This window comes from Austrofundulus limnaeus, unplaced genomic scaffold, assembly GCF_001266775.1.
Source record: "Austrofundulus limnaeus strain Quisiro unplaced genomic scaffold, Austrofundulus_limnaeus-1.0 Scaffold1348, whole genome shotgun sequence".
Lineage (NCBI taxonomy): Eukaryota > Metazoa > Chordata > Actinopteri > Cyprinodontiformes > Rivulidae > Austrofundulus > Austrofundulus limnaeus.
Window position 1 is genome coordinate 1,493 of NW_013953750.1, and position 804 is coordinate 2,296.

General features: G+C 47.9%; 1 protein-coding gene across 1 annotated transcript; it reads right to left on the bottom strand.

The window, feature by feature from the left end:
* Position 1: 1 nt before the first annotated feature.
* LOC106535052 (zinc finger protein 239-like) lies at positions 2–802 on the bottom strand (the record flags this gene model as incomplete). Its single annotated transcript, XM_014031923.1, has 1 exon — positions 2–802. A coding segment is annotated over one exon (801 nt), but the record flags the coding sequence as incomplete, so codon positions are not given.
* Between the last annotated feature and the right edge of the window lie 2 nt (positions 803–804).

Genomic DNA, 804 nt, shown 5'->3' on the forward strand with positions numbered 1-804 from the left:
CCTTCAGATTCACTGACTGACTGAATCTCTTACCGCAGTGGTCACAGGTGTAAGGTTTCTCTCCTGTGTGGATACGTTGATGGATCTTCAGACACTGTGACCGACTGAATCTCTTGCTGCAGTGGTCACAGGTGTAAGGTTTCTCTCCTGTGTGGATACGTTGATGGATCTTCAGACTCACTGACTGACTGAATCTCTTGCTGCAGTGGTCACAGGTATAAGGTTTCTCTCCTGTGTGGATACGTTGATGGATCTTCAGACACTGTGACCGACTGAATCTCTTGCTGCAGTGGTCACAGGTGTAAGGTTTCTCTCCTGTGTGGATACGTTGATGGACCTTCAGATTCTGTGACCAACTGAATCTCTTACCGCAGTGCTCACAGGTGTAAGGTTTCTCTCCTGTGTGGATACGTTGATGGATCTTCAGACACTGTGACCGACTGAATCTCTTGCTGCAGTGGTCACAGGTGTAAGGTTTCTCTCCTGTGTGGATACGTTGATGGACCTTCAGATGCTGTGACTGACTGAATCTCTTGCTGCAGTGGTCACAGGTGTAAGGTTTCTCTCCTGTGTGGATACGTTGATGGATCTTCAGACACTGTGACTGACTGAATCTCTTGCTGCAGTGGTCACAGGTATAAGGTTTCTCTCCAGTGTGAACATGTTGATGGATCTTCAGACTCACTGACCAACTGAATCTCTTACCGCAGTGGTCACAGGTATAAGGTTTCTCTCCTGTGTGGATACGTTGATGGACCTTCAGATGCTGTGACTGACTGAATCTCTTGCTGCAGTGGTCACAGG